General features: G+C 45.4%; 1 protein-coding gene across 1 annotated transcript in view; it reads left to right on the top strand.

Annotated features, from left to right (window-relative positions):
• The window catches only part of LOC309553059 (uncharacterized protein), a gene marked incomplete at both ends in the record, with an annotated part of 84,076 nt that overhangs the window by 4,579 nt on the left and 55,103 nt on the right, over positions 1-24,394 (top strand). Inside the window, 4 exon segments of the mRNA XM_082253957.1 lie at positions 15,790-16,481; positions 16,485-17,355; positions 17,358-17,388; positions 18,025-18,118. Of these exon segments, the coding sequence (XP_082110083.1) occupies positions 15,790-16,481; positions 16,485-17,355; positions 17,358-17,388; positions 18,025-18,118 (1,688 nt within the window).

The raw sequence follows: 24,394 nt of genomic DNA, 5'->3' as shown, positions 1-24,394 counted from the left end.
TGGAATTAGTGCATATTCGGCTTGGATGTGCCTAAAGGTCCCCCCACCAAATCCCGAGTCCTGATTTCACGATTTAAAGGAAAGTATAATGGTTTATGGTTCTATATTAAAACATTTTTCAATTATTTTTAAATTTGATGTATTTGTTTTCATTTATATAATAAATCCTAAATTTTAAAATTGTAAAGGGTGCATCCATGATACTCAGTTTATAAGGCATGCTGGTTTTTTGTTTGTGTGTTTAGAACGGACAAGTAGTCCGACTAGGCATAGTTTCTCATCCAAATGCTGTCATGCCCATCCTCCGATGTCGCATCCAGAGATTGATGGTACAAATGAATTAGGGTCGGAGAAGTTTAAACCTTCAGTCACCTCCCCCTATTACCAATGAATAGATTGCCCCCTCTGCCAACCCCTACAGCCCTGATCACAGACTGTTCTACAACCTGCTGCCACCATTGTGTCATCCTGATACCATATATACTATACTGTATACATTATATATACTCCAGTAGCTATCACTGCATACATAATTGAGATAAAATGGTCCCGGGTGCTCAGCAAACAATGAAGCTCATATAATCCAAAAGATAAGGCGGCACTCACGGGTCTTGAAAGGTGAACACTCAGTGATGAGGTTTTATTTTGATGTTTCAATGAGACAGAAGCTCGTCTTCCTCAGTACAACAGTGAAATGACACAAAACAACATATAAACCCTCCCATCATCACCACCCACATGTGATGACATCATCAAGTGCAAAGGATAAAATTCCCACAAAAAAAAATGGCAGCAAATGTCCAAATTAAAAGCACAGAAAAACATCACCAAAGTAGTCCATACAAAATGGTCATAAATGAAGGATAGAGCCAAACCCAGACACTAATGGCAAGTGCCAGAGACAAGAAAAAGACATGACTGAGCATCATGTGACCTAAGTAAGATTGCCGCCGAAGCCGGATCAGGGCCGGGATAGGAGAAAATGGTGGATAGTTCAACGTACAGGAACAAGTACAAGGAAGGCTCTGAGAGGAACCTGCAACACCAGTGTAAGAAGAGGTTTGCTGTTCAGAGTTGTGTTTCTGTTCAATCCGGGTCTTGGCGAAATGCGCATGCGCGAACGCACGCAAGCACGCAACGTGACAGATGCTGGCGCCAAATGGGCTATTTAAACCCAGCCCTTGCTCAGCTCTAGTGCTGCTTTGTCTTCAGCCTTGTTGACCTGAACCTGCTAACCTGTATCCTGTTTACCAGTACCAGACCCGGCTTGTCCTGACTATCCTCTGCTCTCCGCCTGCACCGACCTCGGCTTGTCCCTTGACCTCCGCTCCAGTCTGCTCCTTCTGGCTCCTGTATGACCGTTTGGCTTCTGACCCGGCTTGTCTCACTACGCTCCTGCCACCAGCATTAGTTGCCTGCATACCTGCTCTGGACCTACCCAGCTATCCCTGTCTGTGGACATCAGCCTGCTTCCAGCTACATCAGGCACTCGTGCTACTCTATACTCGGCGCCTCCTGTCTGCACTATCAGGGGTCCCGAGTCAGAGGCGTAAGAGAGGCCTTCCTCACCGTTCAGGCTCACCTCCAGGTATGTGATAACCAGAGATAGAGATGAAGAGACAAGTCCAGACACAGACATGAGGGGATAGGGACAATGGACTTTATTGGCACTGACAACCAGACAATTATGTCATAAAAATCTAAATATTTTATTGAAAAATCATTAAAAGACATATATACATATAAATACCACCACAGGTGCAAAACAAGAAAAATCAAAAAACATACACATACAAATTCAAAAAACACACATTAAAAGGCATATATAACCTTAATAGCCATAGCCTCTAAAAGCCCTCTACATAAGCCAAGTATACCGTGATGGAGCTGTACAAACTGAAAGCTGTGGAAAAGCCCTAGGGCTGTTTCTGGTATGGTCATATGAAGCTAGTAGGCAAATTCATCGACAGTAGAGGTAGAGAGGCTTGGTATTGGGTAATGGATTCGGTCAGAAACAAACTCTACATGTTTCGCGCATTTAGCGCTTCTTCAGGAGTTTAAATATTAGCTGAACAATTCAATATAACAAATGTTGATAACACAGTGCACAAGAGGCACTATTCCCAATTAAAAAAGGGGTTCGAATGCCTGAGCCTGCAAAGCAGACAGAGAGGAGCAGCCGTCCGAAAATTTTGCCTCAAGCCACGCCCCAAACACAACGGAGAGGGGTGTGTATGAAGGAGGTGGGGGGATATTTAGGAACACGGTCCTTAATCCATTTAAATAGGTAATGTGGGTGAGGTCACGAAATATACAGCTGGATGCTGTTTCGCCTAAATGTAGTCAACAAGCAGATTCCAGAAAGGGTAATTCAAAATTCCCTCAAAATATATAGTACAACGTAACCACCCCGGATGTCTAGGTAGATTATTATTCTGTGGCAGCTCTTCTGAGGTCACGGCCGTTCCAGCCGGCGCTCCCCCCGGATGCAGGTTAAGCTTTACCAATGTAATCACAGGAGTTGGTGCCCCACTTACTATTAAAGGGACTCTCCGGCACACAGAATAATAATCTACCTAGACATCCGAGGTGGTTACGTTGTACTATATATTTTGAGGGAATTTTGAATTACCCTTTCTGGAATCTGCTTGTTGACTACATTTAGGCGAAACAGCATCCAGCTGTATATTTCGTGACCTCACACACATTACCTATTTAAATGGATTAAGGACCGTGTTCCTAAATATCACCCCACCTCCTTTATACACACCCCTCTCCGTTGTGTTTGGGGCGTGGCTTGAGGCAAAATTTTCGGATGGCTGCTCCTCTCTGTCTGCTTTGCAGGCTCAGGCATTTGAACCCCTTTTTTAATTGGGAATAGTGCCTCTTGTGCACTGTGTTATCAACATTTGTTATATTGAATTGTTCAGCTAATATTTAAACTCCTGAAGAAGCGCTAAATGCGCGAAACATGTAGAGTTTGTTTCTGACCGAATCCATTACCCAATACCAAGCCTCTCTACCTCTACTGTCGATGAATCTGCCTACTAGCTTCATATGACCATACCAGAAACAGCCATAGGGCTTTTCCACAGCTTTCAGTTTGTACAGCTCCATCACGGTATACTTGGCTTATGTAGAGGGCTTTTAGAGGCTATGGCTATTAAGGTTATATATGCCTTTTAATGTGTGTTTTTTGAATTTGTATGTGTATGTTTTTTGATTTTTCTTGTTTTGCACCTGTGGTGGTATTTATATGTATATATGTCTTTTAATGATTTTTCAATAAAATATTTTGATTGTTATGACATAATTGTCTGGTTGTCAGTGCCAATAAAGTCCATTGTCCCTATCCCCTCCATAAACATTTTGAATAGGACGTGGCACATATTAATTTAAGTGTCCACAGTGTCATCCTGTGTTGACACTTCTTCTCCTTTGACAGACACAGACATGAACCCGGGATAAATAGCCAAATAAATGTGCTGAGAGTGAAAATAAACAGAACTGGGAGACAATAAACTCAGGCGGAGCACAGAAGGTTCCGGAACCCAGAGCAGAGCGCTCCCACAGGCAGCAGAAGGATCCATGGAAATGATGAGGAGAGAAATCTCCACAGATGCGTGATAGGGATCTCCATAGGGAAGATGACTAGAGAGGGAAGAGGCGGGACCAAGAAATGGAGGGAAGGCTCTGGAGTGGACAATAAACAGCAGTGGGTGGGGACAAAGTGTGAGAGGCGGAGTGAGGGAGACAGAGCAGAGAATGTCAGCAGATAAAGTCTACTGATCACATGGTAAAGGGACATGAACATTATAGACACCGTCACTGAACAGGAAATACAATCTCCACACAGAAACTGGGGCCAGAGATCAATATCTCCATAACAAGACCACAATAACAATGAATACATAGGATCAAGGTCAGGCAGATTGTACTGTGTGTGGGGTAATGGAGCAATCAGCACCTGAAAGAAGGACCACACACAGGACAATGGCTGCCACCAATCATCTCCATGAGGGATTATAAAAATGCTACAGCAACATCAACAGACTTTATAATAGTCGATAGGGAGCTTTTCTCCTCCACCCATAATAAAAAAAAACTCCAAATAAAAATAAAAACTGATGTTCTTCTGTGAAGCCGACCCATCCCCAAATTTGTATGAATTATCACCGGAGTCCATCGCTGGTCTGCTCTGCATACAGGAATGAAATAAACAGATTTGTACCCCTGTAAGCATTAATGGGGACATGCTGGTCAGGTCACTGTGCATTGATGGGGACATGCTGGTCAGGTCACTGTGAATTGATGGGGGACATGCTGGTCAGGTCACTGTGCATTAATGGGGACATGCTGGTCAGGTCACTGTGCATTGATGGGGACATGCTGGTCAGGTCACTGTGCATTAATGGGGACGTGCTGGTCAGGTCACTGTGCATTGATGGGGGACATGCCGGTCAGGTCACTGTGCATTAATGGGGACGTGCTGGTCAGGTCACTGTGCATTGATGGGGGACATGCCGGTCAGGTCACTGTGCATTAATGGGGACGTGCTGGTCAGGTCACTGTGCATTGATGGGGACATGCCGGTCAGGTCACTGTGCATTAATGGGGACATGCTGGTCAGGTCACTGTGCATTGATGGGGACATGCTGGTCAGGTCACTGTGCATTAATGGGGACATGCTGGTCAGGTCACTGTGCATTGATGGGGGACATGCTGGTCAATGTGCATTGAATGGGGACATGCTGGTCAGGTCAATGTGCATTGAATGGGGACATGCTGGTCAGGTCAATGTGCATTAATGGGGACATGCTGGTCAGGTCACTGTGCATTGATGGGGGACATGCTGGTCAATGTGCATTGAATGGGGACACGCTGGTCAATCTTGAACCAACTAATGATTGTTTGTTAACCTCCTCCCATCCGCGCTACAGCCGAAGGACGGCTGCAGCGCGGACTCACATTTTCGGGAGGCCGTTTTTAAATGGCCTCCCAGAAACAGTCTCCCCGCGCGCTCCCGCACGCACGCATCGGGGAAAATCTGTGTCGGCCGTGTCCCTTGGACACAGCCGATCACAGATCGTGGTGAATGGCCAATCACAGCGGCCTTTCACCACGTGATCGGACCGTCCAATGAGAGATGATCTCATATGTAAACATATGAGATCATCTCTCATCGCCAGCGCTCCTTCCTCACACGGAGCCTGCAGTGTGAGGAAGGAGGGAGAGCTGCCCAGCGCCAGGGACACAGAAAAAAGTAATCAGGGCACTGATCACCAGTGCCCTGATTACACAAGGTACACCAAACACACCATCAATGCCCACAGTGCCCGCCATCAGTGCCCCCCATCAGTGCACACAATCAGTGACCATAGTGCTGCCAGTCAGTGCCCATCAGTGCCTGCTCATCTAGGCACTGACTGGCAGCACTATGGGCACTGAGTGTGGGCACTGATGGTGCTGCCCATCAGTGCTCATCAGTGCCACCCATCAGTGTCAATCAGTGCCACCCGCCAGTGCCCATCAGTGCCGCCCGCCAGTGCCCATCAGTGCCGCCCGTCAGTGGCACCTCTCAGTGCCCGTCAGTGCCACCTCTCAGTGCCCAGCAGTGCCACCTCTCAGTGCCCAGCAGTGCCGCCTATCAGTGCTCATCAGTGCCACCTATCAGTGCTCATGAGTGCGGCATATTAGTACCTCCTCATCAGTGCCACCTCATCAGTGCCCATAAGTGCCACCTCATCAGTGCCCATCAGTGCAGCCTATCAGTGCCACCTCATCAGTGCACATCAGTGAAGGAGAAAAATGTATTTATTTTTAAAATTTTCTCGCAGAAAATAAGAAAAACTTTTTTTTTTTCAAAATTTTCTGTATTTTTTCTTTTTTTTTGTAAAAAATAAAAAACCCAGAGATGATTAAATACCACCAAAAGAAAGCTCTATTTGTGTGAAGAAAATGCTAAAAATTTCATATGGGTACAGTGTAGCATGACCGCGCAATTGTCATTCAAAGTGTGAGAGCGCTGAAAGCTAAAAATTGGTCTGGATGGGAAGGGGGTTTAAGTGCACAGAAGGCAAGTAGTTAAGTCACGCAATTTTTTTACCGCATCTTTTGCCGCAAAGCAATACCTATTACATTTTTTTTTTTTGCGCCCCCCCCAAAAATTTTGAGCACCAGCCGTCACTGGGTTTCAGTAACGTTTTGACTGTTGAAGCCAGATTGAAAAATATATTTATTTTACAAACATGTAGGAAGAAAGACTTATTTGGAGAGCAATTCAGTCACATTACATTCAGGGCCGGCGTTAGGGGGGGGGGGGCAACCTGGGAAACTGCCCAGGGCCCCTGAATGTCCAGGGGCCCCGGGCCCCGTGTCACTGTGTGTCAGCACGCAGCGGGCTCAGGGCCGATCCTAAGCAGAGCAGCCAGGCGCTTTAGTGTGTCAAAAAGGGGGGGGGGCGCCCGGCGCCGCCGGCCGGCCGAAGCTGCCAGAAACCCAGAGTTATTACTGTAATGTGTAAATTAGTAGGCCCGCTCCTCCCCTCTAACCTGCTTCCAATCCCAAGCAGCCTCTCTTCTTTCTCCTCCACTCCACCGTCCACGAATCCGATCCATCCAGACAGTCCCGACTCCCGGCCCCGGGCGGCCCTGCTCACTGGTTGCTATGCTAGGACCGCTTAGCGTCTAGCAACCAGTGACATCATATGCCCGGGCCGGCCCGCCGCCCCAGAATTCAGAGAGCGGAGGAGGAACCTATTCCTCCGCGTCCGCCGCCGCAAGTAAACTGTGGGGGCAGGCTGGCGCTCCACCCCCACCCCCTCCAGCAGCGTGCTATGCGTTGGAGGAGCCCCTGAGAAGACCGTATGACGTGCCTCCTCGGTGGTGCCTGGCCGGCCTGAAGAGAAGAGGAGAACAAGAAGTACTGTGCCCTGCTGCCCCTGAAGAAACTGGCATCTAGTGTGGTCTGCTGCTTCACTGCTTCAGGTAAGTAGGTACACTGACAAAGAAAATGACAATAACAATTTTATTGAAGCTCACTCACTGCCTCAGCCGCCCTCAGGCCTCAGCGACACCTGACAGATCCCACAGTGCCCTCTCCCCAGTCCGGCCCTCTGCCCACCACAGCACCTGCCCGCCTGGCGCCTGCCACCACAGGGCCTGCCCGCCTGCCACCACAGGGCTTGCCTAGTGGTGGCAGGTGGGCAGGCGCTGTGGTGGCAGGTGCTGTGGTGGCAGGTGGGCAGGCGCAGCCTGTGTTGGCAGGCGGGCAGGTCCTGTGGTGGCAGGCGCTGTGGTGGCAGGTGGGCAGGCGCTGTAGTGGCAGGCGGGCAGGTCCTGTGGTGGCAGGCGCTGTGGTGGCAGGCGGGCAGGCGCTGTAGTGGCAGGCGGGCAGGTCCTGTGGTGGCAGGCGCTGTGGTGGCAGGCGCTGTGGTGGCAGACAGTCAGGCGCTGTGGTGGCAGGCGCTGTGGTGGCAGGAGCTGTGGTAGCAGGCGCTGCCACCACAGGGCCTGCCCGCCTGCCACCACAGCGCCTGCCACCACAGCGCCTGCCCGCCTGCCACCACAGCGCCTGCCCACCTGCCACCACAAGGCCTGCCTGCCTGCCCTGCATGTAGATTAGGGGGCCGGACGCATTGATGGGGGGGCGGGGCAGCTCCCCTGCACCCCCAACACACCAGCCGCCACCGCCTGCCACTACAGCACTGCCAACACAGGGCCTGCCCGCCTGCCACCACAGCGCCTGCCCGCCTGCCACCACAGGGCCTGCCCGCCTGCCACCACAGTGCCTGCCCCTGCCTGCCACCCAGCTGCACACAGGCCCAGCACATTACAGGAGAGGAGCAGCCAGTGGTGGCTGGTGTGTTGGGGGTGCAGGGGAGCTGCCCCCCCATCCATGCATCCGGCCCCCTAATCTACATGCGGGGCGCCGGACACATGGGGTTCAATGGGTTTTTTTTTCTGAAGCACCTGATTAGAGCCAGAGGCTCTAATAGGCTTTAGAAAAGGGTGGGTCCGGGGCGCAGAGCACTGCGCCCTAGCCCACCCATTTGTGTGACAATTGTGTGAATATTCGCCATTGTCACACGGATCCTCCTCCTGGCCAATCAGGAAGCGGGTCCGAGACCTGTTTCCTGATTGGCCAAAAGGCAAACCCATGCCACACTGATCACTCTGCATTTATTGGGGCTGGGCCAGTACCACATTAAAAAAAAAATGTATTTATGCCTAGCTACCTATGATATGACCAAATACATATGGCTACCTTAGACTCAGCTAGAAGCACACAATGTGCTGTGCAGCTGTGGCAGGCAAGCAGGGCACTGTGTTGGCGCTGAGGGTGACTGAGCTTGAACTGGAATTTTTTCAAAATTGACGCTGTTTTTTCATTATTATTTTTTTAATATGGCACTGGCCCCCCTACTTTTAGTTTATCTGTGTAGCGCTCTAGTTAATATTATATAGCAAAAAGTGAGAAATACTACTGTTTTTTTTTTTTTCAAAATTGATGCTCTTTTTTCGTTTATTGCACATAATCGAAAAATCGCATCGGTTTTTCCTGAAGGGAGAAAGTGGCACCTCGGTCTCAAGTTCAAGGTCAGCCGCCCTCAGCGACAACACAGTGCCCTGCCTGCCTGCCACAGCTGCACAGCACATTGTTTGCTTCAAGGTGAGTCTAAGGTAGCCAGATGTATTTGGTCATAGGTAGCTAGGCATACATACATTTTTTTTATTTTTTATGTGGTACTGGTAAAATGGTTCCTGCCTTTTCAGTGAATAGAAATCTCTCCCGGTTACAGTTCATCTCCCCCTCTCTCCCTCTCTCTCTCCCTCTCTCTCTCCCTCTCTCTCTCCTTTCTCTCTCCTTTCTCTCTCTCTCTCTCCTTTCTCTCTCTCGCTCTCCTTTCTCTCTCTCGCTCTCCTTTCTCTCTCTCTCTCTCTCTCCCTCTCTCTCGCTCTCCTTTCTCTCTCTCTCTCTCCTTTCTCTCTCTCTCTCCTTTCTCTCTCTCTCTCCTTTCTCTCTCCTCTCTCTCTCTCTCTCTCTCGCTCCTTTCTCTCTCCTCTCTCTCTCTCTCTCTCTCTCTCTCCTTTCTCTCTCCTCTCTCTCTCTCTCTCTCGCTCCTTTCTCTCTCCTTTCTCTCTCTCTCTCCTTTCTCTCTCTCGCTCTCCTTTCTCTCTCTCGCTCTCCTTTCTCTCTCTCCTTTCTCTCTCCTTTCTCTCTCTCTCTCTCCTTTCTCTCTCTCGCTCTCCTTTCTCTCTCTCGCTCTCCTTTCTCTCTCTCTCTCTCTCCCTCTCTCTCGCTCTCCTTTCTCTCTCTCTCTCTCTCCTTTCTCTCTCTCTCTCCTTTCTCTCTCTCTCTCTCCTTTCTCTCTCCTCTCTCTCTCTCTCTCTCTCGCTCCTTTCTCTCTCCTCTCTCTCTCTCTCTCCTTTCTCTCTCCTCTCTCTCTCTCTCTCTCTCGCTCCTTTCTCTCTCCTTTCTCTCTCTCTCTCCTTTCTCTCTCTCGCTCTCCTTTCTCTCTCTCGCTCTCCTTTCTCTCTCTCGCTCTCCTTTCTCTCTCTCTCTCCCTCTCTCTCGCTCTCCTTTATCTCTCTCTCCTTTCTCTCTCTCTCTCCTTTCTCTCTCTCTCTCTCTCTCCTTTCTCTCTCCTCTCTCTCTCTCGCTCCTTTCTCTCTCCTTTCTCTCTCTCTATCCTTTCTCTCTCTCTCTCTCCTTTCTCTCTCTCCTCTCCTTTCTCTCTCTCACTCTCCTTTCTCTCTCTCTCTCCCTCTCTCTCTCTCTCCTTTCTCTCTCTCTCTCTCTCTCTCTCTCTCTCCTCTCTCTCTCTCTCCTTTCTCTCTCTCTCTCTCTCTCCTCTCTCTCTCTCTCCTTTCTCTCTCTCTCTCTCCTTTCTCTCTCTCTCTCTCTCGCTCTCCTTTCTCTCTCTCGCTCTCCTTTCTCTCTCTCTCTCCTTTCTCTCTCTCTCTCCTTTCTCTCTCTCTCTCTCCTCTCTCTCCTCTCTCTCTCTCCTCTCTCTCTCTCCTCTCTCTCCCCTCTCTTTCTCTCTCTCTCTCTCTCCTTTCTCTCTCTCTCTCTCTCTCCTCTCTCTCTCTCTCCTTTCTCTCTCTCTCTCTCTCCTTTCTCTCTCTCTCTCGCTCTCCTTTCTCCTCTCTCTCTCTCTCTCTCCTTTCCTTTCTCTCTCTCTCTCTCCTTTCTCTCTCTCTCTCTCCTTTCTCTCTCTCGCTCTCCTTTCTCTCTCTCTCTCCTCTCTCTCTCCTTTCTCTCTCTCCTTTCTCTCTCTCTCTCCTTTCTCTCTCTCGCTCTCCTTGGAATTGCATAGGTCTGATGTTGATGCAAGGATTTTATGCCTGATGGATCACTGTGGGCCTGTGCCCCGGATGTTTTAGGTCCCTAGCAACGCCCCTGAGTAAAGCACTACAATACATACACTAATACATACACATGACACACAGATAACCAAGGTGCGTCCCTGCAGCTGTTTGCAAAACTACAATTACCAGCATGCAGCCCAAACTGTCTTTGGCTGTCCGGGCATGCTGGGAGTTGTAGTTTTGCAATAGCTGTAGGACTACAGACTGGTCACCTTGGATGCATAAGGGTGCATTCACATGCTAGTAGCTAGCAGCGAGTTTCCCGCTATGGGAAATCTGCTGCAAGTTACGCTACCATTCATTTTAACGGGTCTGCCAGCAGTCTGCAAATCTGCCACTATTGGGGAATGTCCGCAGACCCGTTGAAATGAAAGGTAGTGTACGGGTGCATTCACACCATGTTTTTGCCGGTACGGGACCGCATATTGCTGGGGAGAGAGGGGAGGGGCAACCACACGCTGCCGTATTCGGTCCCATGTCTAATGTATTTCAATGAACCGACCGGAGTGAAACGCAGCCTCCTGTCGGCTCATTTTTGTCCCGTATGCGGTTTTACTGTTTAAGGTCCGGTCGGGAAACCGCATACAGGCTAAAATGAGCCGACCGGAGGCAGCATTTCACTCTGATTACCTTTTTGTATGATTAACCTCTACTGTGCTCATTCATACTAGCCTGTTAGACCAGTGGGTGTATTTTTTGACCCTGCATTGAATGCTACTTGTATAAAAACTACCGGTCATGGCAAATACAGAATTAAATTTGTTCCTCTCCATTCCACAAATGAAACATTTCTTATTTTTATTTTTACAACACAAAATATGAAGACTGCCGTTAAAAAGTACAAGTTGTCCTGCAATAAATAAAGCCTTATATGGCTCGATGGAAAAAATACAATCTTTATGGTAATATTTATCACCTATCCACAGGTTCAAAACTGAAGACAAATTCCCTCCAGGCTTACACACACACACACACCCATAACATTTAAACTGTCTTTATTTTATTATAATCAAGGGAAAGGAACTGAATTTGGCAATATGAAGCGTTCTTATCCCAGTGGTTCTCAAAAAAGAAAAAAAGCTGATGAAAAAAGCAAGATGTTGGATTTGTATCCGAAGCTAACAACATTCTTTAGAGCACAGGAAGAAACCAGTCAAGGTGAAAGTTCAACATCTAATGATGTCACTGAACTACCATCCTCATCTGTTTCTGAGGAAACAACCCATCCTTTACAAACAGACAAAGAGACACAGCAAATGGAATCAGCCACCTCTGAAGAAGCTGGGGAAACCACAGAATCTGATGCTTTGCTGAGCATCGATTTACCTATGGAAACTGTGAATGTTACTGAAGGTTTACCAGATGACCCAGCATTATGGCCTGTTACCATTTCTAGTGCCCATAGATGTGAGCTAGTGAAGAGAGGACCAAAGCAAATAATGGATTTCGCATTTCCACAGGATAAGTCAAAAATAGCAAGGCGTTTCACAGCTGAAAATTATTTTATTCAAGTGGGAAACTGAGACAAAATTCTACGCACTTGGTTGGTATATTCACAACAGGCAGATAAAATATTTTGTTTCTGCTGTACTCTTTTTGGAAAACGGGACATTGCGATCTCCAAAGATGGCTTCAACAAGTGGAAGCCTATCCATAGCCATTTGAAGGAGCATGAACACTCAGCTTCACATGAGAAGTGCATGCAGGACTGGCATTACTTGAAAAGGGGCATCTGTGAGGAAAAAACGATCGACAGTGCTAACATGCAGCAGATTGAAATAGAAAGAGCATACTGGAGATCAATCCTCAGCAGAGTCATACATATTATCTGTTATTTAGCTGAGCGCCACTTAGCTTTACGAGGAAGCACAGATCAATTGTATCATCCTAATAATGGCAACTTTCTTGGTCAAGTTGAATTTCTTGCACGATATGATTCGACAATGAACGAGCATGTGAGGAAAATACAAAAGAAAAAAATCAAAGATCACTACTTGAGTAAGGACATCCAGAATGAACTTATTAAACAGATGGGCAAAACCATACTTCAAGTGGTTGCACAAAAAACTTGCAGCGCAAAATACTATGGCGTCATCATGGACTGTACACCAGACACAAGTCATGTTGAACAATTGTCAGTCACACTTCGCATTGTCAAATGTGAACTGTCAGTAGGTGCATCAGTGTCTGAATACTTTGCAGGTTTTCTTGCTGTGGCAGAAACTACTGGAGAGGCATTGTGCAATGTATTCTTACAGCACCTTCAGGACCTACAGATCAGCATAGACGACTGCAGAGGCCAGAGTTACGATAACGGCAGTAACATGAAAGGTAAAAAACAAGGTGTGCAATCTAGAATTTTGTCCATTAACAAAAGAGCATTGTACATGCCCTGCAGTAGTCACTCACTAAATCTAGTCATTGTTGATGCTGCGAAATCATCTGTCCTCTCTGTTACGTTCTTTGGAGTGTTGCAACAACTGTATGTGCTCTTCAGTTCTTCAACACAGCGCTGGGCAATTTTGAAGAATAACGTGCCCAACTTGACACTTAAACCACTCTCTGATACACGCTGGGAATGCCGTATTGACAGCGTAAAGGTTGTTCGCTACAACCTAGGGGACGTTTGCTCTGCTCTTGAAGACCTCGTCATTTATGCTGCATCAAAAAAAGATGATGTGAAAGCTGCAGAGGCCAGGAGCCTATACAGGGAAATCTCCTCTGGTCAGTTCATAATTTGTATCGTTGTTTGGCACGATATATTGTACCACATTAACCGCACAAGCAAACTATTTCAGAATCCTAAAGTTGGTATGGACATACTTAAAAAAGAAATTGATTCCGTGATGCATTTTCTGAAAGACTACAGGGAAGGTGGATTTGAATCGGCCTATTCCACCGCAAAGGATATAGCTGATGAAACAGATGTTGAATTTTCCTTGCCCATCAGAAGAAGGCAAACAAAGAGAAGAATGTTCGATTATGAACATGTGGATGAAGAGCACAGCAATCCAGAGGAATTTGTGAAAAGGGTCTTTTTCTTGCCACTGATAGACACTGCAATTGTAGGCATAAATGAAAGGTTTTCACAGATAAATGACTTTTACCACCTTTTTGGTTTTCTTTTTAGCAAAAAGGAAATGAAATCTGCTAAAAATGAAGGAAGACTTGAAGATTGCTGCAGACACTTTGTTGAAACAATGGGCGATATTGATCCCAATGACCTCACATTGGAAATTTGTTCTGCAATAAGGAGCATGCCGGATGATGTATCGGATTCGCCAATTAATATTCTTAATCACATCTATCTTCAAAACCTACTAGATTTATACCCAAATCTGAGCGTAGCTTTGCGAATCCTCTTGACTGTTCCTGTGACCGTGGCTTCAGGAGAAAGAAGTTTCTCACGGCTAAAATTAATAAAAAATTATTTGAGGTCATCAATGTCGCAAGATCGCTTAAATGGTCTTGCAGAGATTGCAATCGAACGTGACATTTGCAGAAGCCTGGATTTTTCAAAAGTGATCGAAGACTTTGCCGCAGCAAAAGCCAGGAAGGTTCGCTTCTAGTATAGCATTCTTATTGTTTAGTTTAATAATAATTGTTATATTGTTCTTTAAAGCCTTGTCTACGCTGTCTACACTGGATTTTTTCTTGATGAAAAATTCATAGTTGCATTGATTTTGTTATATTTTATTCTATTTAATGTTATTTAATTAAAACATATTTTCATGTAGTTGTATGTTTTATTTGGCTAAATTGATTAAATGCGCCTATATTTTTGGTAGAATATAAAAAAATTTGGGGCCCCACTTTTAGGTTTGCCCAGGGCCACACTTTGTCTAAAACCGGCCCTGATTACATTGTGTTGGTTTAAAAACAATTGCTCTATCTGGCTAAGGACTTGTATCACAATTTATATTTTTACAAACGGTGGGACCTATCAATCTAAATTCTTGTGAAGTCCCATTTATTATTATTATATAGGATTTATATAGCGCCGACAGTTTACGCAGGGCTTTACAACTTAAGGGTATACAGTACAAATACAATACACTTTAATACAGTAGGAATCAGAGGGCCCTGCTCATTAGAGCTCACAATCTAAGAGGGAGGGTCAAGTGATACAAGAGGTAATAACTGTGGGGGATGGGCTGAAGGAGAAAATAAGAGCACAGTTGTTAGGTGGATGCCAGATAGGTTTCTCTGAAGAGATGTGTTATCAGGGATCGTCTGAAAGTAGACAAAGTAGAAGATAGTCGGACAGATTAGGGTAGAGCATTCCAGAGGATGGGAGAAGTCCTGGAGGCGAGCATGGGAAGTGGTTACAATGGAGCTAGAGAGCAGGAGGTCCTGGGAGGAACGAAGAGATTTGGTTGGTATTTTGAGACCAGATTAGTGATGTAGCTGGGCGCCAAGTTATGGATGGCTTTGTAAGTTATGGTTAGTAACTTGAATTTAATTCGTTGGTTGAGTGGCAGCCAATGGAGGGATTGGCAAAGAAGGGTAGCAGACACAGAGCGGTTTGCAAGGTGGATGAGCCTGGCAGCAGTATTCATGATGGTCTGAAGGGGGGAGGAGCCTTTTTAAAGGTAAGCCAATGAGAAGGGAGTTGCAGTAGTCGAGATGAGAGATGACCAGGAAGTGGATTAGAAGCTTTGTGGCTTTGTGGTATCATTGGTTAGGAAGGGACATATCTTGGAGTTATTGCAGAGTTTGAGGCGGGAGTCTTCGGACAGTGACTGGATGTGTGGCCGAAAGGATAGTTTAGAGTCCAGGATTATACCTAGGACCTTGGGATGGGTGGACGGGTTGATAGTTGTGCCGTTGATGTTGACAGAGAAATCAGGGGAAGAGGAACGTGGGGGAGGAAATATCATGAGCTCAGTTTTGGATAGGTTGAGTTCGAGGAAGTGATGTGACATCCAGGCTGATAGTAAGCTGGTGATGAGTGAGGAGACTGATGGAGTGAGCTGAGTCTTTGGTGACATTCTTTGATATGCAGATGGTCATTCACATAGGCTTGTCACTTCTAAGACTCGTTGGCTGAACAGGTCTTCAAAGATCGAGATAGTAATCTGTACAGCTGGAGGTGTAAATGACTTTTGAACAGCTGTTATACAATATGACTTCTAACATATACATCCAATATATCTGCTTAATCATAAATACATGTTTGATAAATAAAATGGCTGTTCCCTTTTCCCCCTCAATCTACAAGATAAGCTTTTTTACAGAACAGGGACATTGTTCTAAATGAGGCCCTCTTATTATCTCTGTCCCTCCATATAACGAATCCTATGAATAAAGTAGAAGTCACAGCCCAGCCTCACCCTGTGTAGGAGGAGGTCACCCCTCCCAACTGCATTCTTCCCCGGAGTCAGAGACATTTAGTTTCATTTCTCTCTTCTGCTGTCAGCGATGGCGTCTGCTAATCTGAGAGCGGAGCTAGAATGTTCCATCTGTCTGAACATTTATACAGATCCTGTAATGCTGAGATGTGGACACAACTTCTGCCGGGTCTGTATTGATCGTGTGCTGGATACACAGGAGGGGTCTGGAGGATATTCCTGTCCTGAATGCAGAGAGAAGTTTCCTGATCGGCCTGCACTGCAGAGGAACATAAAACTACGTAACATAGTGGAGAATTTCCTGTCTGCTCAGCCTGATCAGGAGGAGTCCGGGGTCTTCTGTACTTACTGTGTGGACTATTCTGTACCTGCTGTTAGATCCTGTCTACACTGTGAGGTTTCTCTGTGTGATAAACACCTGAGAGTCCACAAAAAGTCCCCAGAACACATCTTATGTGACCCCACCTTGTCCATGGAGAGCAGGAAATGCTCCGTCCATAAGAAGATCCTGGAGTATTACTGCACTGAGGATGAGACCTGTATCTGTGTGTCCTGCACTTTGGCTGGAGAACATCGAGGGCACCAGGTGGAGATGCTGGATGAGGCTTCTGAGAAGAAGAAGAAGACACTGAGGAATGTTCTGCAGAAACTTCTGACAAAGAGAGAGGAGACGGAGGAAAGAGTCCAGAGTCTGCAGGAACACAGGAGGAAAGTAGAAGAAAAAGCCGCTGGTGACACCGAGAGAGTCACTGCCCTGTTTTGAGATCTCAGGAGACGTCTGGAAGACCTGGAGAAGAGAGTCCTGAGGAAGATCTCCAGGCAGGCAGAGCGGATCTCCATCTCCATCCGGGATCTGGAAATAAAGAAGGAGGAACTGTCCAGGAAGATGCGTCACATTGAGGAGCTGTGTAACATGACGGATCCACTGACTGTCTTACAGGAATCAGACACAGGTGACTTGTGTGATACTGAGGATGGAGATAATGAGGACAGAGAGAGACATGAGAAGCTCCTCCATGATGGAGGGGGTCTGGATGTGGCTGGGATATCACACACATTACACACATTATCTGATATAATAACAGAGGTAAATGTAGACTTCTATATACAGGGAGCTGCAGACATATTACTGGATGTAAACACAGCCCATAATAATTTACATATATCAGATGACAGGAAAACTGTATCCAGGTCAGATAGAAACCAGAATCATCCAGAAACACCAGAGAGATTCCAGAATTGTCCTCAGGTGTTGAGCAGTCGGAGTTTCTCCTCAGGGAGACATTACTGGGAAGTGGATGTCGGGGGATCAGATGGGTGGGTAGTCGGGATGTGTTACCCCAGTATAGACAGGAGAGGACTGCAGTCACTGATTGGATGTAATAACAAGTCCTGGTGTTTGTACAGGAATGGTAATCAGTATGATGTGAGACATGACAGTAAAGGGCTCCGCTTATCCACCAATATCTCCAGTAACAGAGTCAGGATATATCTGGATTATGAGGCCGGGCGGATCTCCTTTTATGATCTGTGTGACCCGATCCGACCCCTCCACACCTTCACCACCACCTTCACTGAGCCCCTCCATGCTGGGATATGTGTATATAAAGGTTGTATAAAGATATGTGGGGGGAATCGGGAGATGTGAGAACTCGGTGCAGAGAACAGTGACATCACAGGGAGAGGGGGATGGGTTGGAAAGATACATTATTGGGGACACCTAAAGTGGTATTAACCTCACAAGCAAACAATTATTATATTGCAGTTTACCAATTCCTAAATGTGATAGCTACAATCATTTTCTTTTTTAGGCTTTCTTACTTCTAATTTCATCTAGTGATCTGGCCAGTAAGTCTGCTGTTTTTCAAATGAACAAGGTCCTCTGTATCAGTTTACAGGGATGAAACATTTGCCACTGACAGGGGTGTTTACAATGATCAGCTTTTATTTATTTATGGTAAAGTTTCATCCTAAAAGAAAAAAATAAAAAAATGTTGCTAAGGCCCCATTCACACTAGTGCGACTTGTCCGCGATTTTGGACCGCAAAATCGCATGACAAGTCGTTTCCCATTATTTTCAATGAGCCCCATTCATATTAGTGCGTTTTGAAGTCGCACCGACTTCAAAGTAGTTCCTGCACTACTTTGCTATGATTTTAATGCGTTTTGAGGCATATAGACTTGCCATTGCTCTCAAAATCGCGGCAAAAATCGCGGTAAAATTGCGTCGCATTAGTGTGAAAGGGGCCTAAAGTGTGAGCTGGAATTTGGCCTTAATTTGTTAGTGTACCTCAATCTCATAGTACATCTCATCTCCCCCTCACACTGATAATGCTGCTGTCCAAAAGGTGTTTCCATTGCTACTTCATCCAGAGTGGCGACTCCCTAATACAGGAGGTGTGTTACTGGCCAGATCACCAGGTGAAAAGAGGGAAAATAGCCTAAACAAACTAACATCTAATGATCGGTGAGCTGCAGAATATTTCATTTTTATTTTTGTGTTTAATTCCATTTTAACCACTTTAAGATCGGAAGGATTTCCCCCCTTAATGACCAGGCCCTATTTTGCGATTCGGCACTGCGTTACTTTAAGGGACAATTGCGCGGTCGTGCGACACTGTACCCAAACGAAATTGACGTCCTTTTTATCCCACAAACAGAGCTTTCTTTTGGTGGTATTTGATCACCTGTGCGATTTTTTGATCATGCGCTATAAACAAAAAAAGAGCGACAATTTTGCAAAAATAATATTTTTCAAATTTTTTTATATGAAATTCCCCCCCAAAAAAAATGTAAAAATCTAAATTTTTTAACATTTTCGGCCAATTTGTTTTATGCTACATATGTTTGGTAAAAAAAATCGCAAAAAGCGTATTTTGATTTGGTTTGCGCAAAAGTTATCGCATCTACAAACTACGGGAAAGATTTGTGTAATTTTTATTGTTTTTTTTTTTTTTTTTACTAGTAATGGCGGCGACCTGTGATTTTTTGCGGGACTGCAACATTGTGGCGGACAGATCTGACCCCTAACTGACATTTTTGACACTTTTGGGGGGGACCAGTGACATTACTACAGTAATCAGTGCTAAAAAGTATGCACTGTCACTGTAATAATGTCACTGGCAGGGAAGAGGTTAACATTGGTGATCAGTGGGTTAAATGTGTCCCTAGGGGCGTGATTCTAACTGTCAGGGGGCGTGGCTTGTGAAGTAATCACAGAGACATGTGATTCTATATAGCAGGATCACATAGCTTCTGTGATTACTTGAGGGAGAAGGACAGACAGCTGTGTTTACGTCAGCCATCTGTCCTTCTCTCTCAGCTGCGGGAGATCGCGAGCGGCCGGCGGCCATCGGAGCCGCCGGTCACACGCGCTGGCTCCCCAGGTAAAGAGTGGGGGTGGGAGCGCGCCACCGGCGGCGTGCGCTTGCCCCCTAGAGTCTCCTGAGCGAGCGACGTAACATAACGTTGCTTTGCCCAGAAACGGCTGCCTGCCGCAGTAAAACTGCGGCGGGCGGTCGTTATGTGGTTACGTGAGATTTCTCCCTCCCTCACAGATCACTGTGATTGGCTGGAATGACTAACCAACTACAGGGGTCACTGCTATTGGACAGTCACTTGTGATTCTATCTCCTCTAATTTTCCAAACAGGAAGTTATCACAGTGAGTGACAATGGGAACCTTTCCTCCTTTTTTCCCACTCCCCAGTGTACATGGAATAGGAGGAGGAAAGAGAGGAGAGGTGACCACATCCTATCCCATCACTGTGACCACACTGCATCCTATGTACATCTAGGAGAGGTCACATGACCCCATCTGGTGGGAGGGGACTGGGAAGGACAGAATTGAGGTCTGGTAGATGGTGGGGGGTGATGAGCTCCGTCTGTACTGGGAGGACTCATGGAGATCGGGGGAGGGGAGAGGGTCTGCAGAGGGGTGAAGGGTTACAATAGAGCAGGTTGGCGGGCAGAGGAAGAGGAGCGGTATAACCCGGTGTGTGTCTGTACAGAGCAGCATAGAGCTCTCTCCTTCCCCAGGATGTACAGGACATAAAAAGGAGACACATACTGCTAATATATCATCACACACTAACCTGTCTGCACCCTACACAATTGTATTATAGGGGACATGTAGTGAGGAAGTATAGCAGCAACCCTTGGGAACTACTTCTTCTAAAAATACTAGTTCCCTGGCTGTCATGCTGATCCAATTGCTTCCATATACTCTTGGTCAGTGATGGCGAACCTTGGCACACCAGATGTTTTTGAACTACATTTCCCATGATGCTCAACTACACTGCAGAGTGCATGAGCATCATGGGAAATGTAGTTCCAAAACATCTGGGTTGCCAAGTTTCGCCATCACTGCTCTAGGTAATTGACCCAGAACAAGTATCCAGATTGGTAGTTTTGAATGAACTTGAATTTCTTCATCTGCATGATTGTTCCAGGTCAGTGTCTTAAAGTACTGAGACAAAAACCAGAGACAGTCAGGCAAACAGCATTTTCAGAAGGTCCAGCATTGTCTTCTCCATAGTCCCCTCAGGATAGGTTTCCTTTAAAGTCTCAGCATGGAAGTCTTTTGTTGCATTTTTTCTTTTTCAATTTTCATTTTACTGAAACACAAAATGCCTAAAAAGAACAATAATGTATTTAGATCAACTTTATGATTAAAAGGTTTTGGGAATATTTCCTCATTTATAAATAATATTTGGTGTCACTATTTTTCTATAACTTGTATATATACTGGTTGTATCAAATGTGAGAATAACAAAATTTATAATGAAGGTATACTGGACAGCCCCTGAAATATCTAGTAAATAGGTAAAATGAACAGACACACCAAGAGCAGTTTTGATAAAAAGCATAAAACAAAACTTTACTGGACATCAAAATACATAAAGCTTCTTACACATAAAAGTTACCATAGACATTAATAAGACTCAAACATTCCCTCCTATTCCCAATATCCCAAAGAAAGGTCAAATAATACTTAACTCTGGCAACAGCTTGCAATCGATATCTTCAACAGGATAGCTCCATGCTTTCCTTCCACAGCTCGAAAAAACGAACCTCTCTCCCCCATTCTAGTGACTAGGCTTACTGACGCCGGAATCCCTGATTGGTGCGGTGAAGATGATGCGTTTCACCAGCCAATAAACGCTGGTTTCATCAGATCTTGATGAAACCAGCGTTTATTGGCTGGTGAAACGCGTCATCTTCACCGCACCAACTAGGGATTCTGGCGTCAGTAAGCCTATCTGCTTGGGTAGGAGAAACGTCAAGGAAGTCACGCTGAAGTGATGGCTTGCCGCTCGGCCCTCCTGCACATGCTCAGTAGAAGCACAGGAGGTAGCTGGAAGTCTCCAAGCGAGGCAAGGACGCCGCAGCTCTGCAGACCTACGCTGAACACCCGAATCCCATGATCACAGGTCAAGGAGGACGTAACAGACCGGTTTATTCTTAGGAGGTACGGTGCTTTATACATGGATTACACAGAGAACTCTGTTACTACACTTAACAGCCGCACAATTTAACCTCCATTCTACCGGTCTATGCTAATTACTCCACTACCGCTGGACTGTGTTTTTCAGGCCTTCAGTTCATATTGCCTATTTCTACTGTAGCGCTATTTTAATCACTCTTGGCGGCTACTGGGGTATGATGACGCCACCTGTGTAGTATTTAGGAGCAGAGTATATAATCTGTGTGATCAGGACAGGATTTATAGTAAGCGCCAGTGCCTCCACTCAATCAGGGCTTGTGATTAGCAAGTGAAATCCCAATTGAGAAAACATATCCATATAGACAATAATCCACACAGCAGAGTGTTTAAATGTCCATGTATTGAAGAAATAACATTCAGTGAACCATACAACATAAGATATTTTCCTCTCAGGAACATGAAATCATTAGCAGTGTCTCTGTGTGTCTCAGTGAGGGGATGTTACAGCACTTACAGTCTGTTCTCCAGCAGGAAAATGTCTGTGTGTCCTCATGTCTCTCTTTTTCCCAGTCTTACCCAGAAAACCTTTCTCTGCCCTATTTGATGACCTCATCCTTCTTGCAGAGAGAGAAAGAGAGCACAGCAGCCATATTGACAAAGGGCAAAACAAACACTGAATAACAGGAATACACACTTGAAAGATGGGCAAAGAAATTATCACATCACTACATTCTCCTCCTGCTGAAAATCCTTCCGACCCGGCAAGGATATACACATAAAATAACAACAAAAATTAACATCGTTGACGCCTTCTGCAGACCACTTCTCCAGAAGCAATCTATTACAGAGCTAGCTGCAAAGAAAGTATGGTTAGTAACAAATAGGCATCATGCTAACCAGTCTAGAATGAGCTGCAATCATGTCCGTCAGAACATGAGGTTGTACATAGTTCTGTACAGCATAGCAGGGTCTTCCCAAAGTGTCATAAGTAAACATCGGTGGAGGACGTCGAACACGATCTCCTCTCCTCAACCCCTCAGGCATAAATCCAGAGAACTCTTGGACAGCATTAGTGGGGAAACTTGGTGCTCCAACCATGCCTGGAACTGTAGGCACAACATTTTGGACTGTTGGTTCAAAAGCAGGAGTGGCTGGGTTCAAACCTCCCCTCTGAGGGAGGCCCCCATCAGTACTAGGTGAAGGAACCTGTACAGGAGACTCTGGTGGAGGCCCCCATCAGTACTAGGTGAAGGAACCTGTACAGGAGACTCTGGTGGAGGAGTAAACCAGTCACTGTCATCACTCTGGTCTCCACTGTTGCCACAAGGCACATCATTAGAATCTGTAGCAATGTCAGATTGTGGCTCCTCATCAACAGTAGCAACTTGTGGTACCGGAAGCAAATGATTCCTATGCTGCTACTAAAGGTCTTCTGCCGCCCATACATGGATTGGATTTTTGGACAAAAATATTTGCATCTATATTTATACAAAAATGATTTGTATATTTGTTGAATGGACGAGTGTTGTTTGAAAATTCCACTTGCTTTTAACATTTAATTTTAAAATGAATATAACTTCTGAGCAAAAACCACATACACTATTTAAAGATTCGTTTGATCGAGAAGTTTTCTATTCTGCTCCTTCGAATTTTCCTGTCACCGTGGTTAACAACGAACACCAAACGGACCCCACTAATGGTTGTAAAATCAGATGAATGTTTTTGAAAAATGTTCTAAAAAAATGTAGTTTGTGTATGGCCAGCATAAGTGACAGCAGGCGCAGGGAGCTTGTATCAAGCTACCTGCCTATTAATAAGAGAGTCTATCATGAATGTTCTATACCAATCCGGCCTGAAAATTAGCAAAACAGTGGTTTTAGGTCTTTTCAAATTTTAAAAATTTTGGTCTCTGAGTCTGATATGTACCACATTTAAACCTCCAATAATACATATATCTGTCTCAGAGTGGATTAGATAACCAACTATATAGCTGGATATTTATATTTACCACTGCATATAGATATTTAAGAATATTAACTAAAGTATACACCAACCTTTTTTTTGTTGACGTTTCTATCCGATTAGTCGATTAATCGAAACAATAATCGGCCAACTAATCGATTATGAAAATAATCGTTAGTTGCAGCCCTAGAGGTCACATAACTCCATCTGGGGGGAGGGGACTGGGAACGATAGAAGTGAGATCTGATAGATGGTGGTGGGTGATGAGCTCCATCTATATTTGGAGGACTCATGGAGATCGGGGGAGGGGAGAGGATCTGCAGAGGGGTGAAGGGTGACAATAGAGCAGGTTGGGGGGCAGAGGAAGAGGAGCGGTATAACCCGGTGTGTGTCCGTACAGAGCAGCATAGAGCTCTCACCTTCCCCACGATGTACAGGGGATAAAAAGGAGACACATACTGCTAATATATCATCACACACTAACCTGTCTGCACCCTACACAATTGTATTATAGGGGACATGTAGTGAGGAAGTATAGCAGCAAACCTTGGGAACTACTTCTTCTAAAAATACTAGTTCCCTGGCTGTCATGCTGATCCATTGGCTTCCATACACTCTTGGTCAGTGATGGCGAACCTTGGCACCCCAGATGTTTTTGAACTACATTTCCCATGATGCTCAACTACACTGCAGAGTGCATGAGCATCATGGGAAATGTAGTTCCAAAACATCTGGGTTGCCAAGTTTCGCCATCACTGCTCTAGGTAATTGACCCAGAACAAGTATTCAGATTGGTAGTTTTGAATGAACTTTGGATTTCTTCATCTGCATGATTGTTCCAGGTCAGTGTCTTAAAGTACTGAGACAAAAACCAGAGACAGTCAGGCAAACAGAATTTTCAGAAGGGGCCCAGCATTGTCTTCTCCATAGTCCCCTCAGTATAGGTTTCCTTTAAAGTCTCAGCATGGAAGTCTTTTGTTGCATTTTTTCTTTTTCAATTTTCATTTTACTGAAACACAAAATGCCTAAAAAGAACAATAATGTATTTAGATCAACTTTATGATTAAAAGGTTTTGGGAATATTTCCTCATTTATAAATAATATTTGGTGTGACTATTTTTCTATAACTTGTATATATACTGGTTGTATCAAATGTGAGAATAACAAAATTTATAATGAAGGTATACTGGACAGCCCCTGAAATATCTAGTAAATAGGTAAAATGAACAGACACACCAAGAGCAGTTTTGATAAAAAGCATAAAAC

The sequence above is a fragment of the Pelophylax lessonae genome (genome assembly GCF_965119305.1).
Source record: "Pelophylax lessonae genome assembly, chromosome: 4".
Classification (NCBI taxonomy): Eukaryota; Metazoa; Chordata; class Amphibia; order Anura; family Ranidae; genus Pelophylax; species Pelophylax lessonae.
The sequence above is the reverse complement of the archived record's forward strand: the minus strand, read 5'-3'. Positions and strand labels throughout refer to the sequence as shown.